The sequence below is a fragment of the Trachemys scripta genome, chromosome 11 (genome assembly GCF_013100865.1).
Source record: "Trachemys scripta elegans isolate TJP31775 chromosome 11, CAS_Tse_1.0, whole genome shotgun sequence".
NCBI lineage: Eukaryota > Metazoa > Chordata > Testudines > Emydidae > Trachemys > Trachemys scripta.
Window position 1 is genome coordinate 63,127,123 of NC_048308.1, and position 22,971 is coordinate 63,150,093.

Genomic DNA, 22,971 nt, shown 5'->3' on the forward strand with positions numbered 1-22,971 from the left:
TGGCACACCCAGTCATAAGTGTGGGGGACGACTGGCTGGAGGGAGGGGGGAGAGAGACTCAGAAAGTAAGAAGTGAAAGATGCAGACATGGACTCTGATGTGAAGTTATTCCTGACAATCTTTCATCTTTGCCCACACAGAGTATGTCTTCACTGCCAAAAAAGCGTGTGTTTGTTTTTAACAGCGGGATAACTAACATGCATTAGCTATGCCCCTGTGAAATCCTAGTGGAGACCAGGCACCTGTAATTTTTACTGTGTGGTAGATAAGTGACATCAACACTATGCCCCCTGCTGTGTGGCTGACCTCACCTAGCTACCCTGCAGTAAAAATTACAGGTGCTTGCTCTGCATTACAATTTTACAGAGGCATGGCTAAAGCACATCGATTATCCCACTGTAAAAAATAATCCAAAAAGAAACCCACGCCACCTGATTTTAGCAGTGAAGACAAAGCCATAAAGAAACAAGCCAGAAGGTGAGGGGATCGTAGGCTAACATGACCCGAAGCACTCCAATGTTCTGACAGCTTGTTTAGTCTTGAAAGTTAAGTCAGGGTACGTCTTCACTACCACCGTATCGGCGGGTAGCGATCGATTTATCGGGGATCGATATATCGCGTCTCGTTAAGACGCGATATATCAATCCCCGAATGCGCTCCCCGTCGACTCCGGAACTCCACTGGAGCGAGCGGCAGTAGTGGAGTCAACGGGGGAGCCGCGGCCGTTGATCCCGTGCCGTGTGGACCCCAGGTAAGTCAATCTAAGATACTTCGACTTCAGCTACGTTATTCACGTAGCTGAAGTTGCGTATCTTAGATCGATCCCCCCCCCAGTGTAGAGCAGCCCTCAGATTAAGTTAGGGTGTGAATTTAAAGCACAATTGCTATTCCTGAATAGTACTCTTATTCCTGTCCACACAAGAAGTTTTTCGGGAATAGCTATTCCAGAACATCCCCACAGGTAGACAAGCCCTAAAGAATATGGTGTGGACATACGGCCAGGGTCTTGTCCCACATCTGCACCCACTGGTGCTCAAAAAGTCAGTGCTGTGGAGAGCACATGTTGCACTTTTATTTTGTGATCTGCAAAAGCCTCAATCTAGCCAGCTGGGTAGAATTATTTGGTATTTTTGAAAAATGTTATTGCTGAACGCCCTGGGGTAATTTCAAGGTAAGTGCCCTATTTCTGTCTCTAACAAAGAAGGCAACAGGGAACTCTAACTTGCTTCCTGGGGGAGATTTAGTCTGCAAAATATCTCAAGTGCTTAGGAATTTAGCCATTGTAAAAAGGCAGAAGGACTTACAAAGATGTCTCTGTTTGAAAAGCCCTTCAGGAAAGAAATTTACAAAAAGGGAGCAAAGAGAGGAATGAAGACTTCTTATGCTTGGAATAAAGGAAGGTGAAGAGTCCAGGGAGGTAAGTTTGACAGCTGGGAAATTAAGAAGAAAAATTACACTAATTTAAAGGGCCAAAAGGTGGACAATAATTTTCCAACATTTACATACCATCTTAATCTCAAGTGTCTTGGAGATCTGCAAATACAAAAATCTTTCTACAAGCAATTTTTGCTAACCAAAAAGAACAGCTTATTTCAGTAACTGGTACTGATTTAAGTAAGTTCTTTGTCACAGGATTAATGGGTACCTGCAAAAGATTTTTTTTAAATTGGGCCTGTACATTTTCTGCTTCTTTATGAAGTATAAAAATGCCAGAAAGGTTTGTTTTTGACCTTAGAAATATACCTGATTTTTTTTTGTACCTTAGTCATAATATTTCTATCTTCCCTACTTGCCTTTTTTTTTTTTGGGGGGGGGGGGGGGGGGGGGGGGGAGTTGAGAGGATCACCTGGATGTCTTACAGATTGTGAATATGTACTCCCACACCATACTTAAAAGGATAAGGATATCTGCCTCAGTTTATTCACAGGCTCTGGGCACAATCAGCACATACCACATTCAGATTCTCCTTCAAGATTTGTTCCATGCAAGTCTGAAACTGCCAGTTGTCTAGTACAGATATACATGGATGTCTATATGTCTAAGGTACCCTGTAGCCACTGACAAATACTTGGCAAATATCCATGTTGCTGTAGATATGCTGGAGGGCAAGACTCCATACTAGTAATGCCTGTTACCTATCCAAAAGCAAATATATTTTTGTAAGCCAGTCCAACTGCATCATCTTATTTGGTTGCCTACAAAATGGGAAAAAGACCATCACCAACTTCTCCTTGCCTTCTGTTCTGTTAAACAACTTTTTTAATGGCTCTCATTCTTAAGAAGGAGTCCATCTCTGCTCTGAGCAGTGTCTTATGAGAGAGATCTCTGAAAAGGGATATATAAAAGGACTTGGGGGGGCAACATAGATGAGAATTAGGCCACACAGCTGAACTGTATCATCTCAGCATGCAGCGATCCATTGTATTTCCACTATATGCTGCTAGGACATAAATCAAATGGTGCCCAAAAGGAGGAGGGTCAGGAAAGTAGACAAAATAAGCTCCTGGCAATACTTCAAATGTGAGGCCTGCCAGACACAGAGGATGTACAGACAGCAGATACTGTAGCCTAGCCTCTAGTTATGTGCTTTTCTTTATTCTGTCTCATGATTGGGAAAGCTGAAATTTCTGGGAAAGAGAGCAGCAAGTCCCCAGAAGAAAGGTGTTGTCTTTGGTATCAGAAAGAGTATAATGCAACATCCCTCTTTGTCTGTTCAGGTTGAATAAGCCACAGTGGCCTTGTAGAGTATCAGAGGGGTAGCCGTGTTAGTCTGAATCTGTAAAAAGCAACAGTGGCCTTGTAGTAATCAAATGTCCTTCATTTTCTCTATTTTTATGCTGAAGAGATCATCTTCTTAAAAAAGGGAAGCTTTTCAGTTTGAGACAAATGTTCTTTAGGGAGCTGGTCTATCATTAGAAGCATCCGCTCTAGAGGTCAGGAATACAGGAAGGGCCAGAGAGATTTTCAGAACGAAACACCGACAGAACTAAGACTTCCTAATACATTCCCCATGTCCATGATGATGTCTTCTCATCTTTAATAGGGTGGTGCAGAGTCCTCAAAAATATAAGATTCCTCAGCATTTTAATTTAATTCAATCTTATTCTTAAAATGGAAGAATGAGCCTAATTCTGAAAGAATGGTCCTGGACTGAGGGTTCAGGGACAGACCCAAGGAGCTCCCAGCCTCATGTTCAAGCTTCTGTGCTTGGGGAGCCCTCAGCACCAATGGAGTTCCTGCACTGGCTAGTTTTGGTCTAGAAGCAGCTTTCCTTTCAGCTGAAGAAGTCTCCAGGCCAAATTAAAGCAGGGAGTATATAAATCCATCTCCAGGAACATGAAGGGGCATGATGCACACTCAAAGACCCCCAGAGTCAAATCAGCCGTGACACTTGTAGTGCTAAGTCAGGGTCAAACACGTTTTTCTGCACAAGTGCAGAAAGGCCAATAAAACGTTCATTTTAAAGAAAGTCTCTGAACTCCTAGAAACATTCAAAAAATTAAAAACCTTTAACTACAGAACCACCAGAAAAAAAAAAAAAAAACCACTTGGGAAAAAAGCAAACCAAATAAAGCTAGCCACGTAAACAAAAGGAAATGAGATGGCTGGGCTGCATGGCCCTTTTTACAGCCTCAGCTCCAAACATTCAGTGCCAAGAGAAGGTGCTTGTGATTTCAATAGGCTTTGTTTTCTTGAAGGGTCATGGATTTCTTTGGCACAATGCATATTCTTCATATGGAAATAAAAACTCTATTACTTCAGAAATTGCTTCTGTATAACAGCAACATTACATTGGCCACATTGCAGATATATAGTATTTTTTTATTTCAATTCTCCTGGTTTAAATGTTAAACATATATTTTAATGAGCAATGCAATTGAGTTAGTGTCCCTGTCAGAGCACACCAGTTTTGAATTTCCTGACTGATTTTTTCACCACCAACTTAAACTGTTGCATTTACAATATTAGTATTTCATACATTTATCTTAAAGGGACATCACTATCTGAAACTTACTCAATTAAAACCAGTAAAAATTAGTTTTAAGCCCTACACATGTCCAAGATCCCCCAATGAGTTTTTTTTGCTTTTACAGTCAAGTCTGTCTTACATTTTTAAAAAGAAACATATCTCACCTGTCTCTGCATGAAAGACCTACATAACCAACAAGGTGAATTGGCCAGCTGTGCAAGAGAAACAATTAAACACTAAATGCTATCAAGTGTACAAAATAAATGAGCTAAAAAAGGAGAAAAATATTTTCCCTCTGGTGTTTTTCAGTTGTAGTTATCTTAATTGCTACATGCATTTATAGTAGATGCAATATTTTAGAGAGCAGGATGAAATTTTAAGTTGACCATGTCCCTTAAAATCAGGGATTCTCAAACTGGGGGTTGGGACCCCTCAGGGGGTCGCAAGGTTATTACATGGAGGGTTGCGAGCTGTCAGCCTCCACCCCAAACCTTGCTTTGCTTTCAGCATTTATAATGGTGTTAAATATATAAAAAGGTGTTTTTAATTTATAAGGGGGGGGTCACACTCAGAGGCTTGCTATTTGAAAGGGGTCACCAGTACAAAAGTTTGAGAACCACTGTTTTAAATTATACTAAGGGCATTTGTCAGAGCATGTTTTGGCAAGTAATAAACAAGCAAGAAATATTTCTTTTAAGAGGTTTGTTCATAGCCAAAGCTTTAAACGTTTATAAAAACTAAGTCAGACCATACATTTTAGGATTTTTATAATACCTGGCTGTTCTGTTGGGAATATGGAATTGGATGTCTTACCCGAGGGGAATGATAACACAGGATGAAGAGAGGAGTCCACCTCTGGTATATGTTGTTGTACTATTCTGGATGATGTACCATGGTCAGAACTGCTCCAAATGGAGACTGGAGCCATGCAAGGCATCTGTGTATTATATGGAAACGAGGCATCTCTAGACAGCAAAGCCTGCAAGGATATTCACAGAAACGTCATCTGAAATGTTCATTTTTCCTTTATTCACTTTCTAAAACTGGGCCAAAGAGATAGCATTGAGTCGTTATTCTCATTAAAATATCTATGTAAATCAGAAGTGCTTTCACACAAACTTCGACTAGCATAGAAGTGATAAATATCTACTGTCTGGAAAAGCGATTTTGGACTATGTATAGCATATCTGAATGAAAAATTAATTTGCTTCATTTGGAGCTAGGAAAGAACATAGAGTAGCAGAATTTTATTTCCAAAGTAGTTTCCAAATCAGAAGGTAATTGTTCCCAACCAATGCGAACAATTTGGTACTCCCTATGAACAAGAAACAAAAAAGCCAGTGTTCCAGTTAATTTTCTAGTCAGGCACAACAAACGTGATTGGTACATACAAAGAAAATTATAATACCAAACTAAACATCGTTTACTCAGCTTAAACAACCTGAACGTCTTGGTATCTGTACATCTCCATACATTATTGAACTCTTACACAGAAACCCAATTATGCATAAAGTTAACATTAAAAATTGATTTGAGCATCCCATACATTTACATAAAGTCTCACAGAGGAAAGCAAAGTCTTTGCCTCACAGAAACTACAATCTAAGATAGACAGCACAAACAAAAAAAACCCCAACACAATACATGGGAATAATTCAGGAAAGAGATGCAGTGGGGAGTAATGAAGAAGACAATGTAGAAAGAATGTCTGGGAGGAGTGATCTGAAAGAAGATGAGAGGGAGCGGAGGTTTTGACAAACAAGAAGATAATTTATCCAAGTGTAGAGAACTGGATGATGGATGTGAAAAACTACATGCTGAAAGCAGGAAGAAATGAGAGCAAAGAGGGTAAGATTATACTGAGCTTTGAAAGTAAGGATGAAGATCTTGAATCTGATAGGATGTCTCATAGGCCAACACTCTGAAGGACTGGGAGCAGTGGTAGAGGAAGTCAACTTAACTACAAGAGATGTCAAGACTTCATAAAAACATTTCATATAAAAAACAGTACTGTTCATGTCATTTTCAGCATTAACAGATACTAAAGCTGAAGTTTCTGTCTTCCTCCTCATAAGCTGAAAGCTTTCACACACTCTCCATTTTCAAGTTGTCCAAAATGGCTCTTAGCAATTTTAACATTCCAGACAATAAAGTCTCTGTCCTTCAGTAGAACCTTGCGTGAGAGGGAAGGGAGGGAAACAGGGACAGTATGGACACTTCACGGCCTCCTGCAACAGCAGCTTATTTAAACAGGACTATTTCCCTTCTTCTGCATTATAACTTCACCTTAATAATCAATAGCAGTAATGGGCATATATTAATTCTTTGTTTTCTTAACAAGTATCTTCGTGATGTGAAGGACAAACAAATAGCCTGACTTGGTTGACACAGATGTCAAATGACCAAAAAAGGGTAATTTTAACGTCTAGATTCAGAAAGTAGCACTCCCCATAAAACCTCCCTGCTTCCTGCCTCATGAGATGTCCCAACATGCATTCTGCTGATTATATCAACATTCTCATTCATCAGTGGTGGAGCACTGATTCTACCTATGGCGTAAAATAAATCCATTCCTTCCCCCCACCTCCAACAATGGTTCTGATAAGTGACTCCAATATTCTTATTTAAGGAGTAAAATAAAACTTTTGCAGACCATTCAGTATTAAATAAAAATGTTTTTCTTTCCCCTCCATAAACAGATTCCCTACTCCAGTATTGATCATAGGGACTTCTGCATTAATCAGCATAGTGCATGCTAGGGTTTTAGAGCAGAGGGGGATCTCTGATTGCTTGGGATTACATTTTGCAGGTTTGTTCAAAGGAAGCCACTGCAATATTTTTCCTGGTAAAATATAATTTATGATTATAGCCAGGATCCTCCAATCACGTGCATCCATGTTCAACTTTAAACATAGGCAGTCCCATTGAAGTCAGTGGGACTATTCATATGTTTAAAATTAAGCATGAACAGTAAGTGTTGGCAGGACTGGGGTCTTATTTGTGGAATATCCAAATACTTACTAAGGGTGGTCCTTGAAGAAAGAAAAAGAAAAAAACCACCACCAACAAAAGTTTAACACATTTCTGAACACCATAAACAAACTTGAATGGGCTCACAGGAAGCCACTTTGACTTTGATTTTTAAAACTGCACAAAAAGAAGTGACCTGCTCTATACTTACAACTTATATCAGCATAGCTCTATCAGTCAGGGGTGTGAAAAAAACACACCTCCTAGTGACACAGCTATGTTGACAAAGCCCCCAGTGTTGAGGCAGCTGTGCTGATAGAAAAGTGCTTCTGTAGGCATAGCTAATGCCATTCGGGGAGGTAGTATTTCCACACTAGCAGAAAAACTCCCACTGAAGTATGTTACCTCTACTCTAGAGGGTTATGCCAACATAGCTACGTTAACATAGCCTCTCTAACAGTTATAGTCTGTATTTCCGTTAGAGACTAGTACCTTTCTAAAAAGCCAATACAATCTCTTGGAAATGTATTTTTCAAACTGCCTTAACAGCCTATTTACTTGAGAAACCTAAATGACTCCAAGGAGAAATAAATCAAATCTTTGGTAATTTCAAAACTTTCACTTGAGATCTATTTTTCTTTAACCATTAATCATTGGGCTGAAACAAACCCCAGAAAATACACAGATAAGGCTGACATCTTTAAAATTTAGAGTTTCAGTCTTGACTCTGAATTTCCTGCTTTTAAATCAGTTTGTTCCCGAACATTATTTAGGACATACTGTGAAGTTAGTTAAGTCTGCTTTTTCACCTGCTTTGAAGTGCATACAGTGTAGTCAGAAATATCCATCAAATTCTAAATCTAGTTAAAAACAGTAATTAAATTTACAAGCAGTTTAATTCTCTAAACGATTTTTATGTTTTTGCTCATGTTCTCTGCAGTAAGTCAACTAAAGAGACTCTATTCCCAAATCAGTGTTCAGATCATTCAACATAATGGTACACGAACAAGGAAGTAAAAAAAACAAACAATCCTATATTAGCCAATTTGTAATTCAAGAGAAAATAATGATTAACACATGCAAAAGAAGAAAACTGGTAGGAAGAGATATTTTATTTTCAAGCTCCTAAGAAGGTTACTACAAACAATGAAGAGCTGAGAAGAATTTGACCTTGCACTGTTAGGAATGTCTGTTATTACAGCTGGTTGAAAAATTTCTGACAGAAGAGTTTTCTGTTGGAAAAGGCTGATTTAACTAAAACCAAAATGTATTGCAGGAACTTATTGATTCTGTTGAAATTTTTGATGCGAAATTACCTAAGTGGTTTGTTTCAAACTTTCAATACAATTAAAATGCTTCAATGATAAAGTTGAAAAAAAGCACTTCAAACTTTTTGATCATGTTTCAATATTTCTGAAATAACTTTGGGGGGAATTTTGACTTTTCTGTTACAATTCAGTGCAAAAGGAAATTACAGAAAAAAGTCTGAATTTCCCACACAATGAAAATTCTGAGTATTGACCGGCTCTATCCATTATCCCCACTGAATACAGAGTTCCAACAATTGACAAGGGGTTCATAAAACCTTGGGACATTCTCTATAAAGAATCTAAACAGCCTTAGAAGAGAAATATCTATGGCAAATCTTTTATAGAGAAAACATCCATGGAAACTCAATTCCTTTATCAGCTTCTCCCCCAAAGAGCTTGCATTCTCTAAACTTATTCCACCCCACCCTTTTTTTCTCCTTGAATGTGCCTATAAAATCTGAGGTATAATGTCATTCCTAGTATAAATTTAATAACAAGAGTACATGATTGTGTGTATAAGGAGATACAGTGTAGAAGGAACATAATTTTTTCTGTTCTTCGGAGTCTATGAAAACTAAAGATGATGCTTATGGAATGACAATGAAGAGTATCAGAAGTTTATTTTGTTATTTTAAACTACAAGGGGAAAATACACCCAAAGGAAAAGCTAATTCTCTAAACATTACCCATGAATTCTAATCTACTCATCCAGCAATTTATCTTCAGCACTGTTTGACTTTGCTTCAGAAGAAATCAGAAAGGGCAAGCAGAAACTATTCCCAAATTCAATACACACATCCTAATCCAAAAAGATTATTTGTAGCTTGTTAGTGTGATAAACTGACGATGAATCATTCAGTGAGTGATTACTGCCTTTGTTCTGGGAGGATTATTAACTGAACAGTGTTGCTTAAATGCCAGTTATATTAAGAAAGGGAAGAAAGCTTATTACAAGGAAGAGTGACATAAATTTAGTGCACAATCCTTTGCATTTCAAGTTTTTAATTCTGAAGTGAATACTAATCAGAATCAGTATATGAAACAAAAAAAATGAAACAGCCAAATGCGTTGACTCTTGTACGTTTCTGAGCAATTCTTGGAAGTGAGCCTAAATGTAATAAAATAGCATTGAGCTCTGCGGTTACAACCAGTTGGCCAGCTCTCAGTTACACCAATGTAAAACTGGAATAAATTCATTGTAAGTAACAATGAGTCAATGGAGTTACCTCAAATAAACTCCATATACTAGATAGCAGGTCTGCTTGAGATTATGCTTGTGAAGAGCCTGGACACAGCTGAAAAGAAAACGCCTCCTCAGAAATGCAATCCGAAATGAAAATCTAGTTGAAAATCTGAAAGAGGAGGATGCCTAATCACTCCAGATAGCCAGATTAAAGCCTATACTTAAGCAATCAGTAGCCAGATAAAATTCTGATATGGAATTGACAAATTATCCTGTTGTGAAGTTGTCACATTTCAAAATGGGATGCTAGCAGCCCCAATTAAGCACCAAACAAATTGCAAATAATTGTTTTTCTGTCTTTTTAGTCAGGAGTGATTTATGCATTCATATGGGCAGAGTTTAAGTGGTCTTTTTGGTGAATCATCATTGATTTGTTCAGTATACAGTTTTTGCTTTAATAATAGAGCCTAGGGTCACGATCAGATCATTTGTCTGTCTGTTGGCCTCTCCTCCAAGCGGTGTTCCTCATTTATTTCATGAATGACAGAAGTGCATATAGGATAAATACACAAGCTTTTCATTTTGTATGAGGTACTGAATTTTAATTTAACAATCTAAACTCATTGCTGTTTCTAAACTGTAAGTATTCTGATTTTATTATTACAAGTCAAATCTAGCTCTCTGAAACTATGCACTACATGTATGGTGACACATTTGTGAACTGAAGACTAAAACATTTTACCTCCAGCTATTACAAAAGACGACTCTGGGGAAAACCAATGTAACTGGCCAGGCATGGAGAAAAGTGTTTGGAATACTCCTTTATATGACTATTAGCTCAGTGCTTGCCATGTATGCATACCACTATCTATATAATGTGTTAGAATGCCACTAATATACCCAGAGACAAGAATATACACTATATTAGTAGTTACAAATAAAATCTGGGGTGGATTTTCCTGTGTTGTCCCACAATGTCAAATCCATAGAGCCTTCCTATAACATTGCCTGCAAGACTATATATACACTCAGGCTACTAACTGAGGAGTTTTATCAAACACCCAACTGGGGTAATTTTCAATATCTCTCTTCTGTGCCTCATTGGAGGACCACACAAAATCATGTAGCTAGAGTAAGTTTAACATAATTATTTTACAGTAAAGATCCTAATAATTAAAAACCATTCTCAATCTCTGGATAGCACTGAAATGTAGGGACCCATAAACTCAAACTATCTTAGACAGATTGTAAATGCTGGAGACAGAGGTCTTCTGTTTATTCACATGACAGGTAGACTATAGCCAATGGCAGTGCAAGCCGCCCTAAAAGGGTGAGAGGGAATCAGTCTGTCTATGGCCTCTTTACTGAGACTACCAACAAGGATACCAACTGGAATGGTGGGTTTTGTGATATAGACAAGTTTGACAAGAACCTGGACTGAGACTATCAACTTATTTCACAAAACATCTATCAGATGATAACCACTTTTACTTATAAACCAACCTATCCAAATTCAAATTTCTGGTCTAAAGTCATAAAAGGTTCTATAAGTGTTACCATTTTTGTGGGCCATCCAATCCCTCACAGATACAGACTAAGATTTTCTTTCCAACCTGAGCCATATAATAATACACTGACTGTTAGAGAGACTGTACTCTATTCAATAGGAGTTGTGTGTTTTGCCTGAAACACTGACCTTTTATTTTTAATTAATCAGTTGAAAATTGAAGTTTTGTGCTTCATCACTGATCAGTTAAATAAGATAAAGGAAAACCTTTTGTAATCATGCTGACACATTAAAAGGACCATGCCAGATCCTTATTGCTGAGAAATCTTTCCTGGATTGATTGGCTGGCCAACATAGCTATCTCCACAAAAGTTTGCTTTAGATGGATTTACTGCTATCCGGAAAATCACATAGTGTTCCAACACTAACACTATTTTCCTATTAGATAACACATAAACCCACAGGGGCTACAGGGTTATAGATTTCTTCTTTCTGAAGAGGATTTTTATTGTTAAAACTAAAGACTTGGGTTTTTTTGTTCCAAACTTTGTCAGCTACTACTTGTATTTACCGAATGGTGATCGTATTCCCCAGGGAATATAGTGCTCCCCAGCAGACTAATCAAGAAGAAAGATTTTACATTTCTACAAAAGGTGCTAAGCCAAAGGCCAAAAGCCCAAGCGCCACTGTCCTGGGGCTGAAGCCGAAGCTTGAGCCCCACCGCCCGGGACGAAAGCCCGAGCCCTGTTGTCACCCAGGGCTGAAGCCCGGGCGACACGAGGTTACTGGCCCCTCCCCCCCGGCCAGGGCAGAGAGGCTCAGGCTTCAGTCCCCACTCCTGGGGTCGTGCAGTAATTTTTGTTGTCAGAAGGGGGTTGCGGTCCAATGAAGTTTGAGAACCCCTGCTCTACTTTAAACAAGTTTGTAGGAGAGTTGGCAACACAAAAGCATTCCTTATATTCACAGCTTTTCATAGACTGGCTGTGCCAAGAAGCTATACACAGACAACTGGTGCAGTCAACATCTGGGGATACCAAGGCAAAAGATCAACAGAATACCCTTTGTGCAATTAAAGGAGGAAAATTACTTCATTATATGGAAGACAGCTCTGGAAGAACATGTTGGGCTAGATTACTGCCCTAAAGAAAGATTACTTTTAAACATGTATAGGCTGAATAAACTAATGAGAGAAAGCAGGTAATTGTAATAATGATTCACAAAGAAATCTACATGAGTATCTTGTACCACATGTAAGTGAGTGGCAATATGGCTAATATAGTACAGATTTTCCTGGAAGAGATTCAAATACAGACTTCAAAACACCTTACAAATATTTATATATAATTTATCTCACTCTTTTCCCCTCCCCCACCCACCCCCTTCAAGCAAAATGGGGTGGAACCCTCAAGATGCATGCATTAGGCTAAGTAACTGCATGTTCATACTGCATTAACTCTTGCCTTTCTCCCAACCCCTCCTTGCATTGCTGTCAATTCCTGTTTTTGTCTTAACTTTGACAGAAAGCTCTCCATGTATTATAATAATTAACAACAACAATTTGTATTACAGTAGTGCCAAGACCACCAGCCAGGATCAGGGCATATTATAAAACTCCCTGCCCTAAAAAGCTTAAAACTTAAATTAAAACCAGAGCAGATATTCAGTCTTTACTTGTTTAAGATGGTAACATGTGTGTATGTCACTTAAAAATAACAAGTACTGTAATAACCATATAACAGTACTGCCATCCCTAAGCCAACCCTAAGCTTTCAAAAATCATGAGCTGAGACCCAGAAAATCTTGAGATATTTTTAAAAAAATAAAATTTGGATTCTTTTTGTTTGCCTTCTGTTTTCTGAGACTTTAGGGTACATACTCACTTCATGCTTTTGGAATTTTTTTCTGAAACCATGAGATCTGGAAACTTTACAAAAAATTAAATCTGGGATTCTTATGTAATCACTTGACTCCAGCTGTTGGGGCTTTAGACACAGCATATCACAAGATACAAATGGCAGGAGTTGACAACACTTCTGTGATGTAATTTTTACTCCATATGCCTATTCCCTCTGTGTGAGAAAAATATTCATACTCTTACTGACATCTAAAGGTAATTCACCTTTAGTACATTATTTGTAATTTTGAGTCAGTCCAGACAACCAAATTTGTCAAGTTTAACCAGTAGATGGAGACACAACATAGAGAAATTTTAAAACAAGGAGAAATTAGTACTTCTCATCCTTACAATGAAAAGCCAGCATGGCTTCAAAAGGAAAGAACCTAGTAGGGAATATTCACAGAGCCTGATTCTCCACTGCTGTTTAAATTGTATAGTGATTAATAACAGTGTAAAGGGAGTGTGAAGTAGTTATAAATCACCACCAATTCAGATGTAAATAACCAAATAAGGTGCAAAACACCGGATAAGAAGAAAAGCTCTGTGTAAGCTCGAAAGCTTCTCTCTCTCACCAGCAGAAGCTGGTCCAATAAAAGATATTACCTCACCCACCTTGTGTCTCTCATTAGGCGCAAAGACATTTAATAGTGTGGAGAGATTAAACACAAAAACCCCAAATAGCAAGAATTGTGGGTTTACCTGGGACGTTATGTGAAAAGCTACCAAAATCAAATGTCAAGGCAAGAACAATTACCTTTCCACATTATTATTAACCACATACACTACAGCAGACAGCACCGATAAAATTCTAAGAAAAACACTAGAACAGCGGTCAGCAACATTTCAGAAGTGGTGTGCCGAGTCTTCATTTATTCACTGTAATTTAAGGTTTCGCGTGCCAGTAATACATTTTAATTGTTTTTAGAAGGTCTCTTTCTATAAGTCTATAATATATAAACTAAACTATTGTTGTATGTAAAGTAAATAAGGTTTTTAAAATGTTTAAGACGCTTCATTTAAAATTAAATTAAAATGCAGAGCCCCCCAGACCGATGTCCAGGAGCCAGGCAGTGTGAGTGCCGCTGAAAATCAGCTCGCGTGCCGCCTTCGGCACACGTGCCATAGGTTGCCTACCCCTGCACTAGAACATATATCAGTCAAATCCAGTAACAAAATGGCAACGAGGGGAGCAACTGAAAATAGTACTAGAAGGATGAAAACCTTTTATTAAAAAGCAACAGAGGGTCCTGTGGCACCTTTAAGACTAACAGAAGTATTGGGAACATAAGCTTTCGGGGGTAAGAACCTCACTTCTTGCATCTGAAGAAGTGAGGTTCTTACCCACGAAAGCTTATGCTCCCAATACTTCTGTTAGTCTTAAAGGTGCCACAGGACCCTCTGTTGCTTTTTACAGATTCAGACTAACACGGCTACCCCTCTGATACTTGACAACATTTTATTATTTGGCCAAGTTGAGACTAGAATTTAAAAGCCTTGTGCTTTTTTGCCCCCAAAGTAAACACTCCTTTGGAGAAGTTTAGTTTTGTTAAGTTGCAGTCCTCTCAATCCATTGCTCTGAGGAACTTTTAAGTAAGGGGACTGCATGCTATCACAATCACGAAGTGGGGTTAGACCGCAAGAAACAACCACTGAATGGCTTAAGACAAGATGCAAGAACAAATGCGTGACATAAGCAGCAGGAGAGGAAGGAGAATGATGGTTATAGTGATAAGATCCTATGGCTGAATGGGTTAGCTAGTGCACAATTTGATATCAATGTAGTTTAAATTTTTTTGTGTTGTTTAATTAAAATTTTTACCTCTGTCTAGTTTAAAAAATAAATAAAAAAATTCAAGCCTCTTCTGATAGTTTCCAGGGGTTATTTTTAATTCTTCTTTTGCATATAATTGGAAATATATTTACATTTAAACTTTTTCCTATTACCAGATTGGCTTTTTAAATTATATTTATCATTTAAAAAAATTAAAATAATACCAAACAATACAAACAGCTCCCTGGTTGAAACCTCTCTTGTCCACTCTCCACAACTCCATAACTCCATTCTCCTCATAATTGTAAAACATTTTTGTAGCTCTCAACACCACTGTGGGCAAGCTAAGTTATTATCAGCATTCAGTGGATGTAGAAACATAGAATCATAGAACTGGAAGGGACCTCGAGAGGTCATCTAGTCCAGTCCCCTGCACTCAAGGCAGAACTAACTATTATCTAGACCACCCCTGACAGGTGTTTGTTCAACCTGCTCTTAAAAATCCCTGAAGGAGATTCCACAACCTCCCTTTAGGCAATTTATTCCAGTGCTTAACCACTCTGATAGTTAAGAAGTTTTTCCTAATGTCCAACCTAAACCTCCCTTGCTGCAATTTAAGCCCATTGCTTCTTGTCCTATCCTCCGAGATTAAGAACAACAATTTTTCTCCCTCCTCCTTGTAACAACCTTTTATGTACTTGAAAACTGTTTTATATATATTTATATATAGATACACACACACACACACACACACACACACACACACACACAGATAGTTTATAACTTGCCAATTGTCAAAGCAAATGAGTGGCAAAGTCACAGTTGGAATTCAGGTGCTCTTGAGCTTCCAGACTAACAAATCAAACAGCAGCATCTCAGAGTTACAAACACCTCAGGAATGGAGGTTGTTCATAACTCTGAACAAAACATTATGGTTGTTCTTTCAAAAGTTTGCACCTGAACACTGACTTAATACAGCTTTGAAACTTTACTATGCAGGAAAAAAAATGCTGCTTTTAGCCATCTTAATTTAAATGAAACAAGCACAGAAACAGTTTCCTTACCCTTGTCAATTTTTTTTTAAACTTTCCTCTTTTTTTTAGTAGTTTACATTTAATAAAGTACTGTACTATACAGGGTTTTTTTTTGTTTTGTTTGTTTCTGTTGCTTCGCTGCCTGATTGTGTACTTCCAGTTCCAAATGAGGTGTCTGGTTGCCCGGTCAGTTCATAACTGAGGTTCTACCGTACTTCCTGTGTCTCTGATGTACTAAAACATACTAGCCTGGATCCTACAGTTCAATAATTGTTCAAAAATCATCTTGATGAACTGCAAAAATGCATTACAGTCATAGCTTCTATTTTGAAAGATGGTTTGCTGACTCTTGAGGTCAAGAAATGGCCTAATTTTCTAATATTGTAAGGTCTTTTGAGCAATTAAATAAAAATAGAATGAATACTCTTCCAGAGACAAACCCTATCTTGCTTCAGTGTCTAACAGATGCTCAGAAAACTGGTATTTGTTAGGGTCTGGAATCAGAGAAGAGTCAAGAGAGTCCCTTTAGGAATCAAGAGAAAAACGGATTGCAGAGCAAGAGAGACCATTCTTCTCACCTACAGGTCAGTACTGGTACTCAGTCATGCTGAACAGGCAAAGCCTGGCCCAAAGGGATGAACAGGCTTCTGAGGATACTAGTAGTCAGCAAATGGTTATAATAGAGCCAGATGACCCATGTCCTATTATATTTGTTATCCCTTCTCCCCCAATCTCCAATAGCCTCACCCGTCTGTTATGCCTCATCTTTCAAATTGTACAGATTTTTCTGACAGGGATTGTCATTTACTATGTTTGCACAGTACCTACCTACACAAAGGGACCCTACCAAGTTGTGTCATTTATTGTGCTATCACAATATAAATGTTAAATAATAACAAATGATAACAGAGTCAAGCAGAGGAGGAGTATACAAAAGGAGCTATTTTCTGCAAAGACGAAACTGGCAAAACAGAGGCCAGTGTAGAGACACTGAGTTAGAATAAGCCCAAAGAGATTCTGGGACACAAGAATCTGCGAACGATCATGAGTATTCTATAGCTCTGTAAATCTACAGTGCACGACACACATGAGCCTTCTCCCAAAGGCCTTACAATCCAACTGATAAATGGGACAAGAGATCAGGAATAAGACGGTATGAACTTTAGTAATGGAGATATTAACTAAAAATAGCTTCCCAAAAGACCATGAAGGGATGGGAAGGGCAAGAAGCAGCATTTGACAAAAGAGAAACTGAAAGCTATTCCACGCATATGGGAGCAATATGAAGGGGTGCATAAAATTGCCTATGACTACAAAATAAAGCAACCCTGTTCAAACTATTATACCAGAGTTACTTGATCCCCTCAATTTAGGAAGTCAGATATAGTGGATGCTATTAAGCAGCAATCCCAGTATTAACAACTGTGCTTCACAGCAACATTTTGCTAGGAACCAATCCTGTCCCGTTGACTTTAATGTTAATTGGATTCGGCTATTGGCAACAGACATGCCACTTAGCAACATTTTGGAAGATAGGCCCCAGCCACAAGCAGGTTTACAGAGCTGCAGCCCTGAAGGAAGCACTGCCTTCCTTGGCGGCAGCCCCACAAACCTTTCTGCAGCCAATGCTCAGCACATCCCAGTGCTTCCTTCTATCTACAGCCCCGCAAACCTGCAAGTGGCCTGGGACCTGCTGCCCACACAGGTGGGTGTGGCACCCATATCCCTGCCCAACAGGGGAGCTTCTGCCCAAGTCCTGGTGCTGTGGTCTGGAAGATGAGGTTGGAAGGGGAGGCTACGGGCAGAGCAGCAACAAGGAGGGAGCTGCAGCCTGGATGCTGGGGCTTCCCATGAGGAGCGAGGTACTGCGGGCCCACGGAGCTGCACAGTACTTCTCCCTGCGTGCTTCAGGCTACGCCCTGCCCTGACACCAGGGACCGGGTTCGGCACATCCCAGCACTTCCTTCCCTAGCTGTGGCCCCTCAGGAAGGTTAATGCTGGGATGTGACGAGCACCAACTGCAGGAAGGTTTGTGGGACATGTCCCAGCGCTTTCTTCCCTGGCTCCAGCCCCACAGATCTGCCTTTTGCTTATTGGCAGCTCTCAGATAATAGTAACTTTTTTGCTGGGAACCAAAAGGTTGCTAATAAGTGGAATCTAATGCAATTAGTTATCTGAAAAGACAATCTCAAATCTAGCTAGAAGGATACTTCAGACAATGTAGCCACCTTTAAATTGTCTCAAACTACGCCACTGCATTACCTCATCCACCACCATTCTGGGGCAATGGCATCCTGAAGAAGGTATTAAAATGAGCCAGTAAAAAACTGGAAGGGGAAAAAGGGAGGAAACGCTGTTTTACTTCTCAGGAGGAAGACAGGCCAGTGGTTAGGGTGCTAGTTTGGGACCCAGGTTCGGTTCCCTGCACCTTCACAGACTTTTGTGATCTCTGGCAAATCACTTAATCTCTCTGTACCTCAGTCCCCCATCTGTAAAATGAGAGAGACAGTACTTCCCTAACTCACAGGGATGTTGTCAGGCTGAATACATTAAAGATTGTGAGGTGCTCAGATACTATGGTAACAGAGGCCATATAAGTACCCAAAATAAAGAGGATATGGTCATTTCTTGCTAGAGAGCCCCGTATCACATTATTAAATTGAATTAAGAATCCAGCATGAAACTTCATATATCCCTTTAAGGTGAAATCTATCTTTCTCGGTCTGAGATCAAGCAAATTTGCTGAGCTCTCTATTGACAAACTGATAGTTGCGTTCTCTGACAAAATAACTGTCAATCTCAAGGGCCAGTGCCCATTTTGCAGCCTCATCCTTAGAAATTCTGCCTAATCTAACAATCAGCCTGGAATGATACTCGGCTTTTCTATTTCACGCTGAACAATCTCATCAATGGCCGGGTAACCAACCGTAGCGACTAAGACGAAGAGAAAGTGACCGAAAGGCTGCTAGGCCACGGAAAGAATAAGATTTCTTGAAGGAAGTGATACACTGATGACAGCTCTTAATTCAAGGACTTGATATCTATTTAATTTAGGTTGTCAGAACATGTTTAAAATGCGCAGTCTGATTTTGTCACTTACTTCCTTGGCAAGATTTCTTTCCCCTCCTTTCCAACAGAGGCATTATGTGCCTAGCGTTTTCTTTCTTTCTCCTTAATTTTTAAGATTTTAAATAAATTTGACATTTGTGAAAGGCCCTAGATTGACAGCACAGGAGGACTACATCTTTTTTTATTTATTTTTTCTTCACAACAGTCATAGCACACACAGCTCCTTCAATTTGCCTCCACACTAACTTAGAGAGAACTGCTCTAGATGCAAAAGTTCATCTTGGTTCCTCTACTAAGATTTCCAGTTAGTGCAATAGTGATAATGACATCTGTCCCCTGGGACTTGGATCCTATCTCCATATCCTATTATCAACTGCTTGGGCTACCCAGACTCTAGGCACCTCCTTTGCAAAACACTAAGCGAACACCATCCAAGCAAAAGATTCAGAAATGAACAAATCATTTTTCCATCTATAAAAGCCCACTGCTAAAATTTAAATTAATCTAAAAACTGGACTTTGAAAAGGCGACTAGGAATTGAATCCAGAGATCCAGAAGTGGCCAGATTCTGGCCCACGTTAAGGTCCCTTTGGGCTGCAGAAGTGACATAAAAGAACCTTAAAGCCATCCTAAATGAGTACACAAGGATTCCTAGGAGGTGAGAGAAATCTTCAGCTGGTGTAAAGTCTGCACAGCCAGCTCTTGGCCCCTCCCTATAGATGTATAGGTAGGTATACGTGGTTTCTTGCATAGGGGGTGGGGGGACTGCCAAAGCACATTGCATTCCATCAATCCTCACCAGCATAATGGTTCCTAGGGAGCCATTACAATCAGGTGCAAACTACAGTGGTCAATCTGGGCTTGTCCAGACTAAGATTTAAGGTGTTATGTAATGCGCTAAATAACATATTTGAAAAATCCCAGTAGACAAGACATACTGCCTTTAACACATAATGAACTGGCTAAGTTAAAGCCAAGGGTGGCAGGGATGGGGGTGGGGGAGTGGCGGAGGGTCTTTTACTCAACTGTCTTAGCATGTAGCACATGTTGAAGTCTACGCTAGATCTGTAGAAGATGGTAGCTAACTCCTAACACCACATCTTTAAATCCTAGTCTGACAGACTAACATGCAACCAGGACCATCTTCATCCCCAACCAGTCCCACAATCCAAGAAAGAGAAAAGGTGAGGTAGAGTCACATTTGTCTTCCACCCCCTAGTGGCCCCATGCTCTGGTCCTGCAGTAGTGACCTGCAGCTGAAGTGTTAGGTCTCTACTTCTCTGTTCACACACACCTACTTGTAATACTGTTTTCTATGGGGTTTTTCCCCTCTTTGGTCAGAACTGTAGTGACTTTGGGCCACATTTTCAAAGGTATTTAGGTACCTAAAGGTACAAATGGCACTTACGAAAATCCCACTAGGCACCGATCTTGGGATCATTAGGCTTAAACTCTAGATATATGCAGAGTAAGGTCATTTGATTTCATGGAGGATTTTGATATTTCAAAATTTAGTTTTGTTCCTATTTGGAAAAGCCCTTTGAACCCTGACTTCACAGCAGTCCACCTGAGGGGTTGCACCAGAGCCGCAAATCCTGGGAGTCCCAGCTGAGCGAGGAGTCTTAGAATGCTGGCTCCCACGCTCAAAGTGCCCAGTGGGCTGAAGGGGAGACAGGAGCCTGGAGGCAGTTCTGCAGCAGCCCACCAGGCAAGCTGCAGAGAAGCTGGGAACGTAGAAGTCTCTCTCAATGCCAGCATGCCAGCTTAACCACTGAGAAGCTGAGAGGCATGGTAGCTTACGAGCTAGAGCTCCCAGAGCTTGCAGACTCTCAGTTCCAAGCGATCCTCCAGGCGGGCTGCCAAACTGCAGGAAGTCTGGAAAACCAGGCTGCCAAGAAGCTGAATGAGCAAGCTGGTAGGAAACCAGAAAGGTTTCAGAGAGAAACCTGCCTACTTTCCATCAGACTTTTGTTAAAATCAAGCCACCTCCGCAAAACATTTTTATTTCAATGAATCAGCATTCTCCTATGGAAAAATATTCTGCCAGAGAATTTCTCACCAGTTCTACTAAATGCCTTTGTAAATCTGGCCCTTTTTGTTGCAGAGAGGTGGAGATCTTTTTCTTAATCTAAGGCGAATATACCGTATAATAAACTTGAAATCTTGTTTCTTATTGGCAATGGCCTAACCACACTATCTGTGAATATCTGATCATATTCAGATTCAAAAATCTTGCTTATCTGTTCATATGGTCAAATCCTGGCTCACGGATATCAAAGGGAACTTTGCCATTGACTTCAATGAGGTCAAGATTTCACCCACAGCATTTATTATGCTTTCCCCTAAGGGGTTGTGAGTACTGCTACTATAATTTTCACATATCCATTGTATTTCCTATTTTCAGAGGCTCTCATTAGATTTGATTTGTGGGATTAAAGATGACATACTACTGGAAGCAATTAAAAATCAAAACAATTTCAAGTTAGTATAAACATATGTACACACAAAAAACTAGTGGGAGAGCAAAATTGTACCTTCCAAAATCCTAGTTCACTAATGCCCTGCTCGCCTATAATGCCAATCCAACTTTAGAATGGAAACGCTAACAGGCTGTGTTATTGTGATGCAAAAGCACCACTACAATACAGTTTCCAAAAGGTATAGGAAGGTCATGCAAAGCATCAAAATCCCTTGGGATTAATGCTGCTTTAATAACGACCTTACAACTAATTTGGAAAACAGCAGGTAATTCAACCCTTTAGGAGCAAGTGGCAAACTCACTCAGTATTCATAACATTTGGAATCTCAGTGTATTCTTGGTATAGTGGACATGCCTACAAACAGCATTTGTCTTACACAAGTAGCAGTCTAAAATAGATTTTTCCACATTAAGCATTTAATTCAATTCAGTTTCTTTGTAATGGACAAAATCTTAATTTATAACAGACAGTTTTAAGGCACTACTAATGCTATGAAGAAGCGAGCAGAGCTGGTTGGAAATGGCAAAAACGGAAACAAGATTAAGATATAGCAGTTTAATTTCCCACACAATAATGCACTACCAGCTGTGTAAACTTTCTTTAGTTAAACAAATGCTCTAAAAGCAAACAGCTAGCAGATTTATGTTGTAGCTTGTTTCCTCAGCAGTAAAGTCTCCTTAAAAAAATCATTAAATCACCCCACCCCCGACTGTAAAATGAATTTAAAGGCAACTGTAAAACAAATGCATGAATTTGATAAAGCAGGATTCTGAGCAATTTTTAAATTCAACTCCTTAACTGTGAACTCCTGCTGACACAGCTAAACTCCTATCACATGTACTGCACGCTGTCTGAATGTACTGAACAATCAAAACAGCAGCATGTAATATACCGTTATAGCAGACGGACACATACAGACACTGCCAGCTGGAATTTTTGCTTTTGTCTTCTAAAGGAGAGGAGACAGCTCTACCTGTTGATTCCAGTAACATGCACTGCTCATTCTGTATAGTTTCCTCTTCTGGAAACTCTGAAGTGGCCTTGTTCGGGCAGATGTGCTCATGATAGTTACAGATGGCGATCTCAGCCTTGTCCTGTCTTTTCTTCTTTTTTTGATGTGTTGATGATCAAGCAGCTGGCTACTAGAAGATGACATTTCCTCTTTGTTGTCTGAAGCTCTGAAATGCCATGAAAACACTGAAATCAGTCAAAAAGGTCAAGAATGCTCAATATATAAAGGCAACCTCTCACAATTAGTAGATTTACATCCTCAAGAATATTAGCCCCATAATTCTAGAGGCACCCACAATTAACACTTGTGTTTTAACATACTACTTCAAGAAATCACAACTGGTGGCATAAGAAGTTTGTCATTGGTTTGTTAACATTATGAATTCCTTTTGTGACACTATAAAGAATTCTGTATTTATTTTGTTCACATTTTCTTTTCTATTCCCAGACAAAACCTGTGCTAAAACTGAGTTAAGGTTGAGAGTACATAAAGTTCCTGGAATTATAATACTTGCTTTTAGAGTAACTACACCAACTCAGTTATGCATTTTACCCTTAAAGCTGAGAACTCTATAACTCAATTCATGACATTTCCCTATTTATCCACATTTAATTGAAGTAAATGGAATTACACTGGCATAAGTAACAGAAGGAAGCATTAGGATACTTAAATTAATTTAAATTATTTGGCAAATGTAACTAAATAGAAAAAAATACTATAAACCAAGGCTCATTCAGAATAAAGATATCAGCCTAGTGTGACACATTT

General features: G+C 39.3%; 1 protein-coding gene across 1 annotated transcript in view; it reads right to left on the bottom strand.

Moving 5' to 3' along the window:
- KANSL1L (KAT8 regulatory NSL complex subunit 1 like) overlaps positions 1-22,971 on the bottom strand; it is a 98,559-nt gene that overhangs the window by 27,171 nt on the left and 48,417 nt on the right. The window contains exons 5-6 of the mRNA XM_034786513.1: positions 22,165-22,369; positions 4,784-4,949 (exon numbers count right to left, since the gene is read on the bottom strand). Coding sequence (XP_034642404.1) covers positions 4,784-4,949; positions 22,165-22,369 — 371 coding nt within the window. The remainder of the gene's footprint in view (positions 1-4,783; positions 4,950-22,164; positions 22,370-22,971) is intronic.